Here is a 21,203-nt window from a genome sequence, read left to right as displayed (position 1 = left end):
CAGAGGAGTATAATAAGTAAAAGGTTTTTGTTGAATAATTGAACCGACTATTGTTAAAATACATTCTATGTATTTGGAAATACATATATTATATGACTTTGAAATAAATTAATAATAGTAAGATTATTTTTTTATTCTAAACTAGAGGAACAAAAAAAAAAAAGATTATAATAATAAAATAAAATACAAATAAATAAATAAAATACAAAAAAAAAATCAATAATAATAATAACGCTTAATTTTTACCAACAAAACCCTAAATAACTATTAAAAACACTTTATCGTATAATGTGATAATAATAATATTATATTGTATAATACAGTTTAATAATATTGTACATGATCGCTTTTAAAATAGTATAAATTAATAAAACAAACAAACAAACAAACAAAACAAAGTATACCGTACATAGAACATAAATCTTTGGTTTCGATGTTGTAGATAACTTAACACCGCCTATTGAAAATCTCGGGCGATTATTTATCCCAAATCCTTAAACATTTAGCGCCGATACTATGATATAGTGTCAAGCGTATACTGCGAAGGCGATTCGTAAAAATAATTGAAAATTATAATATAATACAAACAACAAAAAAAAAAAAAAAAATGAATAAATAATAATATCATAAAAAATTTAACGACAACAAATTAAAAAAAACCAACAAAAACCATAAGCGAGAGATCATATATTGGTCCGATCTACAGATAAAATATATTGTATTGTTTCTGTCGTTTCTGAAGAATCGGTGTTAAAAAACGGACAAAAATTAAAAATCGGTGTTACAAAAACAAACAAAAATTAAAAATCACCATCTTCTCGGTATGATAATGTAATTTATTATTGTAAATTGTAATTAGTAATATGTTGAGAGAACCGCGATGTCTATGACATTGCTTAATATTACATATCATCATAATAATTGTCATAACTGTACACGTCCCAGACCTAATATTAATATCAACAAAACGGATTGGGCTTTGTTTCAAAACTACAATCGTTATTTTTTATAGTCGTCTGATCTAGTGATTACGCTGTCCCAGACTTGTCCGGAAGGTATAGAGGAATGTTGTCCAAGAACAATCGAATGCAACATGTCGATGGGTCAGTTAGAACCCATAGTAGTCGACGTGAAATATTATTATTATACAGACCGTAGACCGCGATCTCAGAAACGTAATATCAGGCATAATATCAAATTTGTAGGTCCGCCCAGGAACATTTTTTTTAGTATAACTATTTAATCCGCTATAATATTATACAATGCGCGACCGGTGAAATTCATCACATCAGCGTTTAATGGCCAGCGAGATAAACATTATTTTTTCTTTTTGGCATTATATTTTCATAATTACGTTCAAAAGCTTTTAAATCCAAATACAAATATGAATATTATTTAACAGCTATTATATCGATAAGACTACGCGACACTATTATTTATTATTATCATGATTATAATACACCTATCGATATCTAATTATTACTCATAAACGCGATTAAGTTTCGACTTGCACTAATCGTGCACTCGTTGGAGGCAAAACGGTCGAAAACTCCACCGCCCTTTCCGTCATCCCCGAGTGACCTCAAATAAATAACTGCCACGGCCACGGCCGACAAGAGCAGGGACGACAAGACGCGTCCCGAGATCTGGTCCAAAAAAAAAAGGCCGTTGACCCGTCGATTGAAATCGTGTGCGAATTCTGTTCCGGAACCTCGCCGATTTCTCGACGATACAACTCGGGTCGGACGCATTTTTCGAAAAATAATTACATCATATTATAATGGTATAGATTATAGTCCGTTGGTTTTGGTTAACGTGACACCACGGCGGAGGTGTGGTGCGACAAGACCACAGCTGGATCGTAATTATTTTTATACGCGTCAACGAACGAGGTGCGATATTATTAAGATACTATATCATATTATGTGGGCGATCTTTTATTGCGATTATATTACTATTATTATTATTAAATATTATTACCTATTTTATTATTATGACGAGTGTGCAATATTTACAGCGGGAATGCGTCGACGAACGGTCACGTTTCGAACCCGGCGATGCCCAAAGCGAAGAGCTAAGAACGCTTATACCAAAGTATAAAATATATAATATTGTGCAAACTTGTGCTCTTCTCCTCGAAACACGCTGTCTGTTTCGCGTGAACGGCTCGGAAAACATTGACGCACCTATTATATTATACTAAATTCTCGGGACTAATTATTATTCGTACTTACGAGTACGAAATATTATTCGGAAGTTAAAATATTATATTTTTTGATGTTTATAACGAACGCATATAGTACCTATCTACGTGTGTAGGGGATGTTTTATTTATTTGGGGGGGGGGGGGGGATAACGTTTTTGACTAGCACGACTATATAATAAGGAAAAACCGATTGAAAAATAAATAATGAATACTTATAATGAAAATATTTACTCGTTTTGTTCAGAATTTTTTTTCCATTTTTTTAAGCGCCGAAAGTATTAATTTAGTAAAAAAAAAATTTTTTCATCTTTACACGTGATTTAATACTCGAATAATACATAACGATGCCATAGTAGTAGTATTGTACACACGAGCAGCCGCGTGGTGTACCTATAGCAAATAATATTTTTATCGTATAAATATTGTGTATATAATATTGTATTTAATACCTAGTATAATATAATATTGTTATTCATCCGTGAAAATGTTTGTTTCTAACAACGACGCGTGGAACAGCATTAATCGTGATTGAGGTACGTGGGCATGGAGAATTGATCCTTTGGCGACATGGCGTCGTACAGGGACATCTTAAGTCGCTTGCACTTGGCCCGGCGATTTTTGAACCAGAACTGAACGTTCTTCGACTCGAGCCGCGGGAACTTTTGCCGGTACGGCATCCGGTTCAGCTCGTCCGTGTACTTGGCGATCAGGCTGTGCGACGGATGCGTGTTGTGCTCGAACCACTGTTCGAGCCGCGGCACCTCGCTCACCGGGTCGATAAACGTCCGGTTCCGTTTCCGGCGTTCCTCGGCCAGCGCCGACAGATTTAGACCCGCTGCGGTGGCTGCAGACGACACCTGTCAACACGCGCAAACAATAGAAATTCATTCGACGTTCGGTTTGGTGGAGGTGAGTGTGTGTGTGTGTGTGTGCGTGGAGGTATGAAATGAGATGCATATAACGTAAGTCCGCAATAGTGTCAGGCGGTGGTCGTTCGGGCGAGTGTAATAATTTTGGGCGACCATAATATCATTTATACTGTTTGGGCGAGTGAAATTATTTTTACCTACGTTAGCGATGCATACATGGACGTTTGATGTACATTTAACATGTTTTGTTAATTTTTGACTGTACATTCACAATTATTTGTATGCAGGAAAAAGTGATGTTAGGTATAAACCCAAATGAAAAGGCATTGTAACATAAATATTTATATATTTAAAAAAAAACCTGAAAGTGGTTAACCAAAACCATTGTAGTTCATAACTCGTTTTAAAAACAGAAAATAATTATTTTGGTTATTAAAACCGGTGAACAAAATTGTTTGTATAAAAAGCCAGATTTTAAAATCCAAAACCAAACCGAAAAAATTGTTTTCGATTCCGCTCTTGGTTTTATGTATAATAAATGGCTTACATGAGTCTTCACATCCACAAAATATATTGTTGAATGTACTTATGACAATATTCGTTTTATGGTTTAATCATTTCGATTGAACAATTATTATAGTATCACCATATTCGTCCATGGACAATGATCATTGGTCAGTGTGAAACTTCACGCTTCAATTGTATATATTCAAATAGGTAAGTTTAAAGTTAAGTACAAGACAATGTTTTAATACTGTATTGATTTTATATTGTTATCAAATTACCGATATCCGAATAAGTTAAGATCACCAGTAAACAACAAATAATTGAATATTAAATATTACTCAAGCTCTAACCAACCATTAAGACATATATTAATATATTATTATATTTGTCTCGTATTAACAGGTTTAACTACGAGAGAAAACAATGTTGACGAGAACATTTTTTTTCTCTACATGTCAAAAATGGGAACATTTTAGTGTTCTATACCAGTATAGATACTAGTCCTAACTCCTAACTGTGCAAAGTACACAAACTGCAAACAGGTAATTACATAATAATCCACAATAAATAAGACCTGATATAATTTTAAACATATTTTCAAGTACTGCGTAAGTAGTAGCTATATGTGTATAAACTTATTTAATTTGTATTTATCAACGAGAGTAGAATAAATCGTGTTATCAGTTTTTGCGATAATCGTTAAAAAATCATGAGGTGTTTTTTTTCTGACAATAATCCGTTTGAATATTTTTAATTTTTATTTGTTCTTGAATGATATTTTTTTGTTTGTGGTGTACTAAAATACACCGTGATTAGGTACTACTGTCATTATTATTTTTCCTTTTGTCAAGTATTATACATCAAGTGCTTTGATTGCTTTATTTGATAATGTATCTGTTATAAGGTACTTACTATCCTGAGTGAATTTAGTACCTATTATTTAAAGCGGATTCTCAGAAGATGGTTTGGCGATTAAAATACACTTTTGACTATCTAAAGATTATCCGTAAATAATTACTTCTTGGTTCACTATTTGCAATTTACATAATTTAATTATGTGTTTGCTGATTAAACGCTTAAAAACGTATTGCTTGTAACTTGTAAGTACATACGAAATAATACATGTGGTATACTATGGCATGTGTTTTCACAATATGCAGTACTTTTCGTTCTAACCGCGGTTATCTGCTAGATAAACGCGGTTCTGAGTGTTCTGACGAACTCATTGCATCGAAATACTCGCATTAGTCATTACCTCATTCCGAATAAGTAAAATATATAACTCAGTGTCCAACTTATCTTAACTTAACTCAAGATATCTATATCACGGTGATTTTCAAAGTGCATATTATGTAGTTAGTAATGGGTATTCAGTAGTGTTGTAATTTAGTAATTTAGTAATTTAGTAGTTAATGCGTACTGAAGGTAATATTGATATTAGAGAGAGGGTGGGGGCAAAGCCCCAACGGCTTATTTTGAAAAGAAAAATTTAAGCCCCCTAAAATTCAATCAAATATCCGCCTATGATATCACCTTTGTATTGCAGCGTATCTAACATTATTACAATTTGAAAAATATAAATATTCACTATTCGAATTCCCGTTACTCTTCGTCAGACTCAGAACCCCCTCCCAGAGGCCTGTCAGACCACCGCAATCGTTTGTTTTTACACTTTAGCAACTATATAGGTACTACCCATAACTAAACCACGATATAAATTCACCACATGGACATTTTATAAATAAGTAATACACAAAACACAACAGTGGTTACCAACCCGTAGTCCAACGACAGTCGCAACAAATCGTCTGCAGACAGTATAAAAATATTGAAACCAAAATGTATATTATATTATTATGTTGTATCTATGATATAGAGAAAATTATATTTTATCGTCTGTTTGAAAAACTAATTTGTTTATTAAAGTGTTCATATCTATATAGGTGTGTAGCTTTGTAAATATTTCAATATTTGTTTTGTTAATTTTTTTTTCACCTAAAGTAAACTATTGTGAAATCCATACTTTACTACTCAGGGTTTATGAATTACCAACTTAACAACACATTTAACTTCACGCATCCAGAAAATCCAATAATTCATGTCGTCTAGCCTGGGTATATACTATATTCTGAAGGGTTTTCTTCGATTAAAGTTAGGTACGAACAAACTATGGATGGCGATTTCGGTGGTTAGTAGTTACCGATGTTAAATAGATACCTACTAAATTGTTTGTATAGTATATAAAGGTGGCAACCGCAAACAGCATTTCTTAACTGTATTTTTTTGTCAAATTTTTAACCTTACAGACATTTCAGATTTTAAAAATGTAGATGGAGTGAAAGAAAAGAAAAGAAATCTAAAAACGGAAAGTCGATCGCGACTATTATATTTTTCTAATTTACATGTCCAAGTGGGAGGGGGAAAGGTAGGTACTTCCAGGTTATCATGACAATCTTAATATCGAAAATTAAGTTATAAGACCATCATGTTTTTAATAATTTTAAATTGTATGAAACAAAATGTTTTAAAATGTTAAAAATTAAACAGGTGATCTATCAAATAAATATAAAAAACAAAAATAAATTATAGTTTAAAAATTATACTTTAGAGGAAAAACATTTAACATTAAAAAAATATTTTTTTTAGTGTTGGCGGTTGCCGGTAAATCATAATTACAAATAACAATAATTTTAAATCCTATTTAATATCCTATAGAAAACTGTTATAGTAATCAAACGGATTAAATAATTTAACATTACCTTAAGGCTTAAAGTTAATGTTAGAATAGTATATTATACTATATAATAAAATATAATAGCATAGCATAGAACACGATTTAATATAATGTAATATAATATTGATGAGGAATACATTTTGATATCGTAGTTACCGCGGAAACCCTGATGTTATTTTATTAGACTGACCTCGAAAAATAACTGTTTAGTCGTTGTAATTAATTCCAATATATCACGGTATAGTATGATAGTGATGATAATCCTGAAAAGTATTGAAAAGCATCGCATACAAATTGTAGTTACGGAGAAAAGCACTCGGTATCTGGTTCGATAATGGGGAGCTAAATACCGAGAACGTACCTATTTTTTACGTGGTATCGAGAGCTGGAGTAGGAACTACTGTCGGCAATACTTCTCCACCGACCACCGCCGTAGTTCAAATATATTAACATTGTTCTTAAGTTAATATGTCATATACCTACCCATAATATGCACGGGGTTTAATATAATTTAGATAGTTGCCTTTGCAATCGAACTCGACGACCACCGAACAAACTATATTATTATTTTTATAAACAGAATAGGTAGTGATAATATTGATTTGTAATTTTATTTTTATATTTCATATTTTGTATAGCCAATAACTATAATACTTTTCCATAGGTATGTGTAATAATTGATAATGTAAAGTAAATATTATTAAAACTTTTGTTTGGCCGAAAAGTGAAACGGCTGAAAAGCGACTCAACCCCACCATATTTCCGAAACCACTTATCACCTACCCGGCCACCTTCATACAAAATATGCTACTGGGGGGTTCGAGTATCATATTTCGATGATTATTAATTAGTAAGCACCTACTCTAACTATGGTAATAGTACGCGATGACTTACCTGAGGCTGTTGCGGTTGTGGCGGTGGCGGAGTGCCGGTCTGTGGCCGGCGGCCCATATTGAAGCCGGGCAAGCATTGGCTCATGTACATGAAGCTGTGGCCGAACATTGAGTTTGGCACCATCGAGAACCCGGGCCGGACCAGGGGCTGGTGCAGATCGGCGGCGCGGTGGAACAGCGGCGGGGGCGGGGGTGGCGGCGTCGCCTGGTGGTGGTGTCCCGTGGCAACTGGGTGGTCGTCCACTGGGCTGGTGGTGCAAGACATCGCTGACTGTTGTTGTCGTTGTTGTTGTTGTTGTTGTTGCGATGATAACCGTTTGCAGCTGTTGCCGATCGCGTCGCGGTCGTCACCACCGCCACCGTCCGACCCGTCACCGTCTATCATGTCCTCGTCGAAATCGTCCTCGTCCTCGTAATCGTTATTGTTCAGTCCGGTGGTCACGGTCGTCTTATCCTTATCTGGTGGCTCTTCCTTGATCACCATCACCTTTTTAAAAAATCAAAACAGTGTTTTGGTTTCAAATTCCCCTCAGAACGGTAAATTGTAAAATTGTTTTTAGGGTATATTGCCCATCATCTGATGGCGATGTATTATTATTATTACGCTAAGAAGTGTTTTATTTCTTTTCAAGTACACTTGTATGGCCTACTCTTGGAGAATATTGCGAAGGAAATAGTATTGTGCTGCATAATTAAGATTTATCATTGGGTATATTATATACTATACATTTATCAGTCAAAAGTTTTATAAATTATGAAAAATTATTTCTATCATTATTATAAGAGTTAAAAAGTAAGTTCGGCCCACTGGCAAAATAACAATTTTATTTGTTAATTTGTTAATTTTCAAATAACATTAAATCAGCACGTATTTGGCTAAAAGATAATTTTCAAAAAAATTTAAATTATTGTTATTTACAAGTAAATAAGGAAAAAAATGTATGCATTTTTACAAAATCTTAACTTGGTATGCGAGAAACATTAATCGCCAACCAGACCAGAGTATTATTTTTAGTGCGCTTTAATAAAATATTATTTTATTGGATAGTGTGGTTAATTCCAAGACTACAATATCCTATGAATAGATTAAGGTATATTGTGTATAAAATATGTTACGTTCGGTGACGTTAATAAGTGGTGGGCAAATCCGGATTTCAAAAATTCGAATCATTCGGATTTGACAAATCCGGATTTAGGAAATCCAAATATGCTGATTATGACTCATTTTTATATTCTAATAAATTAAATTGTACAACATATTTTCATTACAATAAAAAAAAAATTATTTTACAAATACATTGTAAATAATTATAATTCACATAAAAAGCAAATCCATAAATCCGAATAATTCGGGAAATCCAGATAAGAGTTTGATTCAAATCCAGATTTAGATATTATTCAGATATACGGATAATTTAAATTTCGGACACTCTCATAATATATTCCATTTATGGTTAAATGATAATTAGTTCTTACTTTATATTTATAAGTTAATACATATTGTAAAAATACATAATTAATCATCAAGACTATTGAATAATTGTGTTGGGGGGGGGGGGGGGGGGGGGCAAGTTTATAATTTTACCAACCATGATTATAAGACTAAATTAAAATACGAAAATTATTGTAGGTAATAATAATAGTATGGTAGATAATTATAGTACATAATGTTATTTAACAACACTTCCTTAAATAATTAGCTCAATTACATTGAATATTGACTGCGTTTCCCAGTCAATGACTTCGTCTCTCAAATGTCATCCTTGACCATGAGATAATATTATATAACATACATATATAGTATATATAAATAAAAAAAATGACTCTTATTGAATTGGTTTAACTACATAGGTATAGTTGTTGATTGTAAATATTGGTTATAGTGATATTGTATAGTACTTACAGGCTACGATACACATAAACGGGTATATTATTATGTAATTATAACTGTTATGATTTGATTAATTTATAATATTGTATAGGTAAATATAAATATAAAAATATTAATATAAATATATTTAAATATAGTTAAATCAGACAATCGAAGTTTTTACTCCTCTATTAAAAACGCGGCTCTCTGACGCTTGCAAACCAAATTGTTTATAACTTGGAATGAATCACCTATATTTAATACACATTACAGCGTTACACGTGTATTATAATATGTGCTATTCCCATTCCTTTGGTGTTATTAAAACTACGTGCCCGGAATTATTTTACGTGTGTGGAATAAATTAATTTACTGTAGGTCACAAATAAACTTTAAACTCGACAACCGGTAATCGCAAAGTGTTCCGATAATAATGCAGCAGATAACTTTTAATATTTTGGAATCGTATAAAAAAATTGAAATGTGTGTGAACTAGGTAGGTACTTAATAACTTAAATGAACACTTTTCAGACATGTATGATATTTTAGATACAATTTAATGATTTTTATTTTTTACAGTATTTTTAACAGTATTAACTTCGGGGAATCGTAGTTTTATAAAAATAAATTATAGTGTAACTACTAACTATATTATTAACTTTACTCTAATGAAAAATAATATCGTATTGTTTAATAAACAAATCTAAAATAAATACGAGATTTCCAAACTCCTATGTGGAAAATGTAAAGAACATGGTATATGATCGACTGATGACATAAACACTTTCAATATAAACGACATATTTGTGTGTTTTACGAATTTAAAAAAAAAAAAAGGTTATATTAATTATTTACACAAACAAGAATTATAGGTACATTATAACGATACGAGTGTATATTGCAGTACGCGTATATTTATCTTAAGTGGATAATATTTAAAAACTATAATACAATTATGTAGAAACCTATATTTTTGAAAATATTTTGTCAATTATGCCAACAATTTTGTTGATGACTTATAAAATATGAAAAACGCCTTTTTTTGCAGTACATTCATAAATTATGTAATACCTAAAATATATTATATTATTGCAATATTATTTAATAATATTTTTAATTCACGTATTGAAACTTACCAAATAGTTTATGTTTAACTGTAAGTTTTAACACAATGCTTTTGTTTGCCAGAGTAAAATAACAATTATAACCAAAATCAAAACTATCACAAATTTAGGTATCGAACAGATACAATCGATAATGTTCGTGAAAATAAAACACATTTTAAAATACGTTCAACTTCATACAACCAAATTTAATGAATTAAAATGTAATGTGATGTTAAATTATTATTCCATAGTTACCTACTACATGCATATTGTGTGACTTATTATATCCTTGAATAAATTTAATTTTAGAACTTCCTTGAAATTTCTTTTTTTTTTATTAAAATATAATACATTATATTAATGTCTATGTCGTTCGTGGATCGCAATTATTTGGGCGTTTTCTTCGACAGCCAGATACAAGCTGAGCACAAGCATGGGGTTTCCGGATGATTCCTAGTTAATAAATATGATACTCTGATATTTGTAATTTGTATCCAATTTAAGTGAGGAGCAGCGAACGTAATAAATATTTTATTAATAGAACAATGTCCGTGTAGAAATAACGACGAACACCATATAAAAAGTAAATTTTTCCGAGTTGTTAACAATAATACTGAAAAAACATTTTTATGCCGAATTTATTGTGACGTATAATTTATTGTTAACGTATACATTTATTGTTTAATGTGACGTACCTATTTTCTTGTAAATAGATTAAGAAAAGATTACCTCCCCCCCCCGGGTTTTCTTTTATTTTCACGCGTACTGCAATAGACAGTTCAGCCAGTATTTGAAATAATGGTGTGGCCTTACATTATCATAACATCGACGCGTATATAATATTATCTTACCTTGTGTTCGGGGCTCTGCTGTGAGCTGCGCGATTGCGGTCTTGGAGACTGCAACAGAGTTTCGCCGTTACTAAACCGGCCGTGCGTGGTCAACGATATCGGCTGTTCCGCCGGCGGGCTCATCGGCGGTTTCGCGTCGTCGTCGTCGTCGTCGTCGTCCCGGTTGTCGCCGAACTCTTCGTCGTCGTCGTCGTCGTCGTCGTCGTCGTCTTCGGCCTCGCTCACCGACCCCTGCCCGCTGTACGACTTGCCGCCGTGCTCGCTGGGACTGCTGCTCTTGCAGTAACCGTTCGCGTTGCCGTCGTTGTTCGCCGGGTTCATATTGTCTGCGACGCCTGCGACACAAAGACATTGTAGACAACGGATACTTCGCTATAATAATATTACAATGACGGGGGGGGGGGGGGGGGGTATGTTGCGGCGTAGGCGTGTTGCCGCGGTCGGCCGAGTCCACAGAAAACGATATCGTTAAATCGCATTATTCCACTCGGATTACGGTCGTTAATAATATTGTGTACCTAGGTAGGTGCCCACGCATTATTGGCAGCTACTCCAATATTATGCCATCGCAGATTGAGATATTACACGGCAAAGTGGCGTAATTACAGACTCACGGGCCGCAGCCTCCCCCCCCCCTCCCCCTATGCTACGGTAGGTGTTGAAAAGTCCACATTTTTTATACTATAGCCAGACTGGTTTATATAATATAGGTATATTATATATTGAGTGTCAGTGTGGTGTATCGTATATACACTGTGATGGAAAACCAATGATTGATTTTACCCAGAACTGTTCAAAGTCAAACTTCGAACCTACAATAGCGCGATTATCTACATTCTCGTGTCACAATGTCAGTTACCATACTCCTCTTAAACGGCTCGACCGATTTTTTTGAAATTTTATATGTGCATATTCAGTAGGTCCGAGAATCAGCTACTATATATTTTTCATACCCCTAAGTGATAAGGGTTGTCCAGAAAAAAATAAAAATAAAAATAATAATAGTGTATTATATATTGGTTGCTATTAGTTAATCGGGCATGTTTGACGATTATTGTATTATTATTTTTTGTCGAAATATATACATAAAAAAGAATGTTTATGTGTAGATTAGACTTCTTGGAAGATGATAGGCTAATTTAAAAAGGATTAAATTTGGTTTTTTTTTATTCATCGGATTTTAGTACGGTTAGGTTAGGTTAGGATTTTGTATTAATTGATAATATTAATCCACCGTAGGTGGAATTAAGTAAAAACGACAAACTCGGTATAACTTTGATCCTTTAGAGTTAAATCATACACTTATGTACTAATAGCACGGGGTCCGCGATCTACCGCAGGTAGATTGCCTACCTAATAATATACTGCTGCGAATCAGAGTTTTATTCCGGGCAACAGAAAAGTTAAGATAAATCTAGAACATCATACACCGAATATTAAATAACGCATTGAACAAAGTTTGAGTCATATACAGTTTGTACATTTAACGCGTAACGAAGTGCACGGGATCAGCTAGTTATATATAATATTATCTACTATGGAGTTTACGGAAATGTTGAAATTAACGTAGTACTAATCTACATAAAATGTATTATGAATTCCAAGAATATTACCTATAGGTACCTCCAATGTAACTAATATTATAAATACCCATGTATACTATGCTCCATCCCACGAGAGAAGTAGACCGAACGGCGACCAAAACTAGCATTCCCACAGCCGCCGACTGTTACAAAATGGAGGGGAAGCGGTGCAACGGAGCGGCTCGCCGTTTGTCTACATGCGCGAAACGCTCTAATTTTCTCGTGGGACGGATTATATCATATTGTTTAGGACTACATGTCGTAGATTATATATTATTTTAAGAGAACTGATATTTGGAATTAGGTATTCAATTGTCTAGTTAGGTTTATAGTGTGAAATTTAGGCTAGATTTTGAAGAAAAATAGCAATGACATTTTCTTATTAAGAGGATAATATTATATGAGCTATATTTGGATGCGTGTCAGCCATTGTCGGGAGAGAAGTTGAGCTATGAGCAATATTTATACCTAGACATTTATTTATACAATTTAGAATAGGACAGCAATGAGAAAGGTAGGTGTTGAAGTGGTCACTGCACTACTGCAGCATTTTGTAAAAAACAAATGATTTGCCTCTCCAAAACAAATTTTAATAACAATACTAGTATTATTTAGTATGTAAGTATACTGACCTGAATTTGTGCCACGTACTTCAGCCCGTTTTTGAGCTGCCCTGGCATTTTTAAACCAATATACGACGTTGTTGACGTCTAACGGCTTACGGCCTTTTCGCGATTCCAGATTGTTCAATTCACTCACGTAGTGGTGTATCTTTTGTTAAAATAGTATCAAAAATCGACAATTAACACGAATTACGTCAAAGCTTCATAAAAATAATATTATATAAAATATATAATTTAGTATATTATGTATACGGGCGAAAGACGTACTTGTTGTCTACTTGGATGAGGATTTTCAGCGAACCAAGCTTGCAATTTCGGGAGTTCGAGTTCTGTATCGAAGCTTGTACGCATACGCGTTTTTTGACCTTGGAACTGATTTTGAGAAACAGACTAAAAACAAAAACATCATATTTGTCAATACAATTCAAGTAATAATACAAATTAGGTACCCAAATAATAAAATAATAATTTTATTATACTCAGATAACACACAACTACACGATTTGTCGAGTACTGTAAAATATACAACGCGGATGATTCTATGTAATAATATAATAATTATCGTGTGAATTAAATCACCTGGAGACTGTGTGTCTTGGGGTCTGATTTAGGAACAATACAATTAGCGGGGTTGTCTTGCATGTTGATGGACTGCCTTGGCGACGAGCCGTTACGATAGAACATGTCTCTCACTGATTGCGGCAATACTGATGGCTGTATTTTGGGAACGATGTTTGACGATTGCATGATCCACCATTGTTCGAATTTTTTGTACAAATCTTCGGGCAAATCTGGGCAAGCTTGCCCCACCTTCATCATCTGCAATATTATCGCTTCGTCCAGGGGACATCCCGACGCTGTCAGCTGCGTTTGGCTTTGTACCAACAGCAGTTTCAACAGTTTGTCCTTCAAATCGGAGAATCGGTTTTTCGTTTCCCTGCAAAGGCAATCGAGATAATAATACAGCTGGTCATAATTATTGGCAATCGCATAATATTTCATCATAATGGTAACAATAACATTCCACTAGGTGTGAAAACTTACCTGAACACGAGTATTCTCAGAGTAGCTAAGGTAGTGAGTTCTCCGAGGACGTCGTTCACTGTCAGCACCGGATCTTCGGCGATTGTGTCCAGGTCTAACGGCAACCAGTTCTTCAGCACTACCAATCCCTTCGACGCCGCTGCCGTGTCTTTGGAATAGCCCAGGCGTACCAATGCGGCTTCCGTCAAATCTCTAAACGCAGTGTTGTTCGGGATGATGACGAATCTATCCAATTCTACGTGGCCTTTAGGACGATGCAGTGACGGCGAGTGCTTTTGGCTCCATTGATAAACATGGTTGATCGATTCCACTATGCAGTGAACTGGTATAGATTTCGCTAAAAAAAAAAATGAATTTAACGTTTTTTAAAAAAATAAAACAACAGTGTAAAAAAACAATCCGCAGTGATAGTACACGATATTTATTGCTGTCCAGTGTACTATACGCGCCTGTGCATATTATTATATTATGTATATCAGGCGAAGACGTATTTATAATGTTAATATTAATCCAAAGAGTTTAGTTTATAATTCTTCGACTAAGCCTTAAGCCAGAGTTGAGTCTATATTCATTCTAATCTGAAAACGGGTTTCAGACACGGTTCTTAGGCCGGAGTTTTAAGGACGGATTAAAGTTTAATTTGAGACGCTTTGGAAACTATTGGTCTGCTTATTGTATTCTATCACTCGAGTCGTAATCTCGAAAACATCACTGAATTTCATAATATTCGTTTTTATTCGATGAAAACAGTACAATTATTTTATTGGGAGTTAATATGGTAATTAATTGGTAATATTTTCTGTCTATTGGATAGTTTTTATTTTTAATTATATATTTTGTAACTAGTTATTATTATTTTTTCAGACGGATTTATTAGATTAAATTGATTATTTTTAATGAATCGTTTTTATAAAACAACTACATGTTTATGCATTTTTTTTGCAGATATTTTATTTTATTTTATTTGAAGTTGATCCATTATTACTAGATACATGGACCATCGGTATTTTGTTTTTGCTGTTCGTAATTTTTCCAAATAGCAATATTATAATAAAATATATAGTTAGTTTTAAAAATTGATTATTTATTTAAATCGAATAAGTACACAGCTGATATTTAAATTGGAAAATATTAAAAAGAGTATATTAAAATAGAATGCAATCAATTAAACATCATCGCCGTTATTGCACCTATACACAATATAATATTATGGCGTTGCACTTGCACTTATAATGGTTTGGATACACGCTATTGTAGGGAGTACGTCGAGTAGAAAATCAAATGGTGGCCCGATTTTAATAAAGTTCGAGTATGCACAATATTACTTAATATTTATAATACCATAATAGTAATAATATATATACCAATACACCATAATAATATAACGTATTATTTTCATCTTCAATGACGCCGTGCCGAGTGCACCGTTAGAAGTATTCAGACAACCGCATAACTTTACAGACAACCACTGAGTTCAAGATTAAAAAAAAATATAATATCGTACCATTAAATATAAAGCAGAAACCATCCAGCGTTTCCTAGAGAGATAGCGTTTCGTCTCGACACATCCGGCGTCTATAATGCACCTACGTCTGCGGAGTGCCTCCCCGGATTTTCCGCTAAAACGGAGATGACACTTTGTAAAAACTTTTCAAAACCACAAAAGTTGACAGCCCGATAAACAATGCATTGCGGGTGGTGGCGGGTCTCTGTGGCAGTATTATATAATATACCTATCGTACGTGTCTATCTGACTGGTTGGTGCGGTGTTTATAATAATAATAATAATATGATATTGTACATTACGCGGAGGTGTAAAGCGTTTTTCATTATTAGCCGGCGCGGTTCGCTCTCACCACCGACGACGGCGTCGACGACTACGACAATAATATAATAATAGTAATAATAAGCTCTTATCGGAAGAAACTGCAGAGCGCTGCGCGTTTGTATACGTGCCGTACACAAATAACCGGATCGGCGGCGACGCACGGGCAGCATCTCTCTCTCTCTCTCTCCCTCTCCACCCTTTTGTGGTGGTGCAAACGGAAATGAAAAACAGAACCAACCGGGCCCGACGAGACGGGAGACACGGAGTGGCACGCGGTTGTTGAGTGGAGAGAGACCGGGGAAAAAAAATAATAATAATAATAATAACGCTATCCAAATGAAAGCGTGTGAGGGCGCGAGGGGCGCGGAAAAACCTCGTTATCTGTTTTTAAGAAGACATTTTTACCAGATTTAATAATATAATACTGTCGCGTGGCTTTGCCGTGTGAAAAACGTTATCTCGCGAACGCGAAATATTGATTTGTTGAACGAAACGAATGCAGTGGTTCTTTATGGTTGGTTAAAAAAGAAAAAAAAAACAATAATAAACGAGGTATAGCTGCACACCGTGTGTTTGGTTTTCGCCCGTTCGGCATATATATATGTATTATTATATTGTGTTAAATGCCACGAAGATTTTATACCGGAAACTCGCGAATCCGGTGCGTAATGTGGAATATACAAATGTCGTCGGGGGTTGTTGTTGTTGTTGTTGTAGTTGGTTTCTCTTTCGAAGGGGATGCCATTCGGTTACAGCGGGTTGTTTTTAGGAAAACACAATCAGCTCTTATTGTTGTTAAAATATTATATATATATTATTTTTTTCGCAGCATAGAACGATATACTCTTTAAGTTGGTTAATATAATATTATTATTTTCATCTCGCGAGCATGTAAGATGTAACGCGTGTACCGCAGCTATTTAGTAACACAAGTAAGTATACCTATACATAGGTATATATAACTACAGTAGATTTGTATTATGTTGATATCTCGAATTGTTCATTATGTTGAATTAAATTGAAATCCCCACTGAATTACCATTGAATTACTATAAAACTAGGTGTCTGAATTTTTTTTTTCCATTTCTCTTGACGCTTAACGAGAGTTTACTGTAATTCTATATTATTGTAAAACAAAAAGATATTTACATTTTGCTCTGATACTCAATGTTTCACTATCTACGTTTATGTTGTGTAAAAAATAGACATATTTTTATTTATTTAAAATATGTGATTTTTAGGCTATATTACTTTTTGATTTCAAACACTGCTTGAGAGTTGAGATAAGAATAAGGTTTAATACACGCAATTTTGATCATTACGAGGAGTTACGACATGCGGTGGGACACCGTGAAATTTTACTATATTTTTCTGGAATACTAAATTAGAATAATTTTTTTAAACATATTTTTTAATGATTTACTATACGCAATGACATTTTCAAAATATTTAGATTTATTTTTAAGCTATTATACCGTATACCACCCACCATATTACTGATAGTAAAATAAATTACTATAATAATAATAATAATAATACGATTTACTTATTTGTTAGTAATATATACATAGGCTGACAGGCTGTCTGTGCTCAGAATCGTTTTTTATGTACAATGATCATCATTATTAATTTCAAATTTAACACATCCATATTCCATATAACAGTGACTTACTTGATGACGAGATACACTCGATAATTACAAGTGCACAGCAGAACAATTACCTCTTACTTGCCGCCCACTTCTTTTGGTTAATACTTAGAAATTTAAAAATAGTAAATAAAGTAGGTATGTTATCGTTAATAAAGAATCGTATAATAATGCGCGATAACTTTAATATTATTAATACAATATAGAAATCCAAAAATCATTAAGAATTTGAATTACGTCTGCTTAAAATTGTTTAAAATATTTATATTACGAAAACGTGGCAGGTAAAATTTATGTTTTGTATTTCTCCAACATCTACATAGGTAATATACAAATACAATATTAAAGTTGATATTTATTGTGACATTTAAAATAATAATTTGTTTTAATTCGTTACAATGCGCATTCAATTTATTGCAGATTGTCTTTATAAATATAACAGAATGTCTGAAAAAATCAATTATGTTATTATTATTAATGTGGCTTGGCATGGCGTGGTGGTTGCAATCAGTCACAAACCGTGATCTGAGAGTAAGCACCGGCCGGTGCCACTACTTCGGATGGGTGACCACCACCTGGGTTCTTAGTGACAAATCCTTGCAACTCATACACATACTTGCCCAAAATAACCGTACTCCCACAGTAACCAGGCTTGGAAAAAACCATGACTTTAATAGAAAAAAACCCAACCCGTTTGGATTTTTCAGGGTTTTTCAAACACAAAACACCAAAAAACCTGGAGTGTTTTATTGTTAAAGTTATAATGAACAAACCGTCGATAAAACCTATCAGGTTTTTTCTAAAAAACCAATCTGAAAGAATAAGAAATTTTTTTCTATGTTTTAGCTGGACTAATTTTTACCTTATCGCCTTGTCTCTTTTAGAGTAAAATGCTTGTAATATTCTCGGTAGCTTGGTACCTACTATCGTAGTACTGATAGTAGATAAGTGGCTGCCAAGATATTATAGTTGCAGGTCGCAGACAATTTGTTTGATGTTGTAGTCGTGCTTGATAATAAATAAAAGACAATTGTTGTTTTATTGTGAATTTTATTATATTGTTGATAATTTTTCTAAGTCCAAAATATGCTCGTACAGAGTGGCGTGAAGGTGCTTGCACTAATGGGTGGTAGTACACGTCTGAAAACAGGCCGATTCGGGCTCCCTTATATATGAAGTTCCCCGTACCCCTTGCCTATAGATACTGTATCTCGGCTCACGGATGTGATGTGTGTGACCAGCGTTCCGGCCCACGCATTTTATGACTTCCTTATATTTCTACGTATTGCTAAAAATGCTAATCTATGATTCAATTGAATAATCATTCTACTCTTTTATATTTCTATATTGAACATCGTCGCGTACAGCGTTGTAATTAAAATAACCATTATTTTATATTTTTATATTTGAATATTGTCGTTCACAGGACTCCCCGAGTAATTACATTATTCAGTGAGCCTGTCTTCTCATGCTAAACAGTAGGAAATCCTATTTCCGTTCCTAATATCCGATTTATGCCGAATTACAGTATAGCTAATCTATAGTATAGTATAATTACTATTATATTACAATGATGTTGTTAAGTAGTAACTGGCTTACTACATGCTTAATAATTGTCGTCTCCGCCAAAAACTATATGATAATAATATGTCTGATATTATTGACATTCCAACATTTTCCCATTGTTATTGACGTTGGTGGTTTTTACCTTTCATACCATTGTTAAGTTTTTTGTTTGTTTCTTATTGTTGAATAATTAATGAATTGTTAAATTTAAATTTATAAGTCATGACATCAGTCTTTGGTAGTGGCCATAAAGCCGGATGGCAATGTATGGAATCTGAATCCATATTTATTGATAGTTACATTTTTTTCTAATCAAAGTTTAATTGGAAAATTAATTAATACCTATAAACTAAACATTTCTGATAAATAACACAAGAATTAAAAAAAAATTTAGAGTGAATTTCTATTTCGCCAAGAAAACGAGCATTGGTTTTTTTCAAGGGGTTTTCTAAATGTCGAGTGGGTTTAACGAAGAAAAGCAGCCCAGGTTTTTTCGGGCTGGGCTTTTTCATGCCAATACCCTGACAGTAACAGGCTAATGACCTTAGTTGTCGAGGCTTTAAATAAATACAAACTTATTATTAATCGACATGGACGAAATAAAATCTTAAATTTTTTATAGTTAAATTATGTTACAATCATATTCACGTATAATTAATTGCAGGGTACATCATATTTCCATTAAAATAAAGTAAAACAAAACTAAACGTTAACACTTATATGATAGGTAAGGTAAAGAATAATAAAGTATGAACTCGATTTAAAAAAATAAAATTGAATTGGACTAGTTTATAATATTTTCAACAGACTTGTGTAAATTGAGTAAGACTAACGAATTAAAGAAACTAATTTCAAGTAAAATATATAAAACAATGCTTCATATCGTTTTAAAAATATATTTACTTAGGTAAGTACTTACTATAGTATACATTCCAAAAAAATTAATTAAAGATTTAATCTTGCACAAGTATTATGTATATACATATTATATCAATGTTCTAAATCTTCTTATTCAAATTAAGACAAATCGGATAAAAACGTCCTTTTTGTATTGAATTTTTCGAAATAATGGACGTTTGATCGCAGATAAGCATAATATATATGCGATCAATGTTATTGAAAATAAAGAATAATTGTTATCGATAGTCTTATAGAATAACATAATGTTGGGTAAGCTTAAATCTGAACTGATGTAATTCAGAATTGTATTGAATTGGATTGGACATACACATATTATGTGTATATAAAATTCTATCGACGTAATAATATTATAGGATGAAATAATTCTAACGCCATGATTACTCGTTTTGATAGATCGTCGTAAAAACCTTTCCAGAGATAATATTATTTAGGTTTTAGAAATAGGTAGGTACCTACTAACTTTGTTTTTAAACGTATATTTAAAAACGACGAAATAATATTATTATGATGTATTTACTGGAAAAAAAATACGCCTACGCATTATGCCTACTGTTAATTCGCATAGGTTGGGGTATAATACATACAATGTGCATATATAAATGTATATATTATAATACACGCTACATACTTTGTTCAAGATTGATTTTAAAGCACTGTGTATAAGCCGATCTTGGTGTTAAATCGTATTTATGGTTTCTTGAACTCAGAAAACATAGACAATGTTGTATATATAGTTATTCAGGAAAACTCGCAGGAAGACACGTGAAAAGCGCGGCAGAAGAGAGAAAGGAAATGGGAAGGCGGCAGGACTGGGGTTGGACGACAGTGAAGGGAAAGGCGCGGAGAGGTTAGTGGCATCTTGAAATTATGCGATGAGATGGGTTCTTATTAAAACGTATACACCGCGGTGGGATGGGGCGGAGAGGGACCGGTTAAAGCGGCTACAAAGAGCTT

At 33.4% G+C, this 21,203-nt stretch overlaps 1 protein-coding gene across 2 annotated transcripts in view; it reads right to left on the bottom strand.

Annotated features, from left to right (window-relative positions):
• Nucleotides 1-848: 848 nt before the first annotated feature.
• LOC132948941 (uncharacterized) overlaps nucleotides 849-21,203 on the bottom strand; it is a 93,696-nt gene continuing 73,341 nt past the window's right edge. For both annotated transcript variants that reach the window (XM_061019642.1, XM_061019643.1), the window contains 7 exons: nucleotides 14,287-14,623; nucleotides 13,822-14,179; nucleotides 13,510-13,632; nucleotides 13,252-13,390; nucleotides 11,037-11,371; nucleotides 7,211-7,696; nucleotides 849-3,063 (listed from right to left, as the gene is read on the bottom strand). In XM_061019642.1, the coding sequence (XP_060875625.1) occupies nucleotides 2,725-3,063; nucleotides 7,211-7,696; nucleotides 11,037-11,371; nucleotides 13,252-13,390; nucleotides 13,510-13,632; nucleotides 13,822-14,179; nucleotides 14,287-14,623 (2,117 nt within the window). In that variant the 3' untranslated portion in view covers nucleotides 849-2,724. The remainder of the gene's footprint in view (nucleotides 3,064-7,210; nucleotides 7,697-11,036; nucleotides 11,372-13,251; nucleotides 13,391-13,509; nucleotides 13,633-13,821; nucleotides 14,180-14,286; nucleotides 14,624-21,203) is intronic.

Source organism: Metopolophium dirhodum, chromosome 7 (assembly GCF_019925205.1).
Source record: "Metopolophium dirhodum isolate CAU chromosome 7, ASM1992520v1, whole genome shotgun sequence".
Lineage (NCBI taxonomy): Eukaryota > Metazoa > Arthropoda > Insecta > Hemiptera > Aphididae > Metopolophium > Metopolophium dirhodum.
The sequence above is the reverse complement of the archived record's forward strand: the minus strand, read 5'-3'. Positions and strand labels throughout refer to the sequence as shown.